The 2,670-nt window shown below is 47.3% G+C and overlaps 1 protein-coding gene across 3 annotated transcripts in view; it reads left to right on the plus strand.

The window, feature by feature from the left end:
• Window positions 1-471: 471 nt before the first annotated feature.
• The window catches only part of LOC107117864 (methyltransferase-like protein 7A), a 19,058-nt gene continuing 16,859 nt past the window's right edge, over window positions 472-2,670 (plus strand). For all 3 annotated transcript variants that reach the window (XR_001482749.1, XR_001482750.1, XM_015420026.1), the window contains exon 1: window positions 472-1,063. Coding sequence is in view for 1 of the 3 variants with exons in the window: in XM_015420026.1 (XP_015275512.1) it covers window positions 560-1,063 (504 nt within the window). In the remaining 2 variants the exon portion in view is untranslated. The remainder of the gene's footprint in view (window positions 1,064-2,670) is intronic.

Consider the following 2,670-nt stretch of genomic DNA (forward strand, 5'->3'; position numbering starts at 1 on the left):
AGATGAAATACATTTATAAGCACAGCTTGGCAACAGAAGTTCTTCCACATTTTCCAAACCTCGACCAGGACGTCCCGACCATCAGCTAACACCCTCCCACAAGGGAGATTGGTGTGCCCACCCTCTCTAAGGAGTGGTTCCCATTTTATCTACTCGCCAAAGCTTTCGAATCGCTGGGTGGATGATGAGCTGGGGACAACAGGCTGGCTGCTCACACCAGCGCAGGGCTCGAACTAACACAGTTCGGATGTTAAGACAGTGGGATATACCCACTGTGCCACCACTCCCCTCTAATAATCAGTACAGTGATGTTCCCCATCAGCCAAGATGGGATGTTCTAACATGACAGACCCCTGCGACACCGAGCTCAGGGCCAAATACTTTCTATAATAAGCTAGGCTATTCCTGTATCAAGCTACTCCAGTCATGTGGCTTCATTTTCCTTGGATGCCTGTCAATGAGTACCAACAGCAGATGAGGCAAACTCCTCCCCAAACCCTGAAAAATCCTTTTCTTCTAACTTGGTCTTGCATTTCTTGGTCTCTGCTCTTCACTGAACATGGAGGCAAGCTGGTTAGTTGTCCTGCTTAGGGCAGGGGTCCAGCTCTTGGCCTTCCCTATATACTTGCTGTGCTATCTGGGCTTGTGGGGCCCCTTTTGCAAGAAGGCATTCCCACACTTCATGGCCCGCGTAGCTGTTTATTATAATGAGAAGATGGCCCCCAAGAAAAAGGAGCTTTTCAGCAACCTGAAGGACTTTGCAGGCCCCTCAGGGGTGCTCACGCTACTGGAGATTGGTGCAGGAAGTGGAACTAACTTTGAGTTCTACCCAGCAGGATGCAGACTCATATGCAACGATAACAATGACAACTTCAGAAAATTCCTTGACAAGAGTCTGTCTCAGAATCGGCACCTGCAGCTGGAGCGCTACGTAATAGCACCAGCTGAAGACATGCCACAGATACCAAACGCATCTGTCGACGTTGTGGTTTGCACCTTGGTGTTGTGCTATGTGGAGAGCACAGAAAGAGTCCTAAAGGAAGTTCTACGAGTGCTGCGACCAGTAAGTAATTCGGGTGGGGGGCAGGGTGGGGAGGCAGAGAACACGCTAAGCCAGATCCAGACAGAGTGGTACTGATAGGGAAGCCTGATACTCTATAGGGAACTTGTATGGTGTGAACTTATCTTTGGCAACATTATTCCCATAGAAGTCTTGGGATCTTGTTGGACTCAAACCAGTTCTTAGAAAAACAAGCTGCAGGGATGCCTAAGATCAGCTTTTCCCATCTACCCCAGAGGTTGAACAGGAGTGATCTTGCAGTGCTTCTCCATGCTTCTGTAACCTCTAGGCTGGACTACTGTAACAGCTTCATGTGGGGCTGTGCTAGAAGGCCACCGGGACACTTAGAATCATAGAATCATAGGGTGCATTCAGACGGGGCATTTTAGCCGGCATAAACAGCTCCAGTTGGAACCGTTGCAGTTTATGCCAGCTGAAACACGATCACACTACCTCCCTCACAGTGCAGCACATCACCATATGCCCGTTCACCACCCGTAAGTATTCCGATTCCAACCAGCATCTATACCGGTATAAATGCCCCATCTGAACACACCCATAGAGTCTTAAAGTTGGAAGGGGTCATACAGACCATCTAGTCCAACCTCCTGCCGAATGCAGGACTAGCCTAAAGCATCTCTGAGAAATATTCATCCATCCTCTTCTTGAAAGCTGCCAGTGAAGGGGAGCTCACCACAGATGTAATACTGTCCATTTATCTTTATTGAATTGCATCCTGTTTGCAACTGCCCACTTCTCCAGAGTATTTAGGTCTTGTTGAATTTTAACTCTATCTTCTTGGGTGTTTGCTTCAGCTAGTTCAAAATGTGGCCATTCAATTGTTAACAAGAAAGAGCAGCTTTCATCGTATTGCGTTGCTATTTGAACACCTCAACTAACTGCCCATTTGTTTCTGGCTTCAACTCATAGTGCTGGTTCTTATTTCTGAAGCCTTTCACAACTTGGGAAACACATATCTGAAGGACCATCTTTTCCTATATAAGCCCTCATAAATCATGCTAGTTGTGCCTTCCTTGAAGGTAGCACACCTGGCCACATCTGTATATGTAATATTTTCATACTTGCCAGCACAGAGTTGGGATTCTTACAAATTACTTGTTGAATGGACTTTTCCTGATCACCAGATGGTCTTACCCTCCTTGTCCAGGTTGTGGAACAGAATCATGTGTATTTCTTTCCACACCTTATTTTGTTATTAGCTGATGGCGTTTATTTTATTTATTTATTTATTTAACTCATTTATACCCACCCACAGTGGGTATCCCACCCAAGGGGGATCCAACCCAAGTGGGTATCCCACCCAAGGGTGATCAAAGGTTTCCCTTGCTTGAAAGCCAGTTGAATCTGACTCTAGGGATGCGGTGCTCATCTCTGTTTCCAAGTCGAAGAGCCAGAGCTGTCCAGAGGCATTTCCGTGGTCATGTGGCTGGCATGACTAGACACAAAGGCGCACGGAATGCTGTTACCTTCCCACCGAAGGGGTACCTATTTATCTACTTGCAATTTCTTGCGTTCGAACTGCTAGGTTGGCAGGAGCTGGAGCCAGAGACGGGAGCTCACTCCGTCTTGTGGCACTCGGGTCTCGAACT

Source organism: Gekko japonicus, unplaced genomic scaffold, assembly GCF_001447785.1.
Source record: "Gekko japonicus isolate JY-2015 unplaced genomic scaffold, Gekko_japonicus_V1.1 scaffold6666, whole genome shotgun sequence".
Taxonomy (NCBI): Eukaryota; Metazoa; Chordata; class Lepidosauria; order Squamata; family Gekkonidae; genus Gekko; species Gekko japonicus.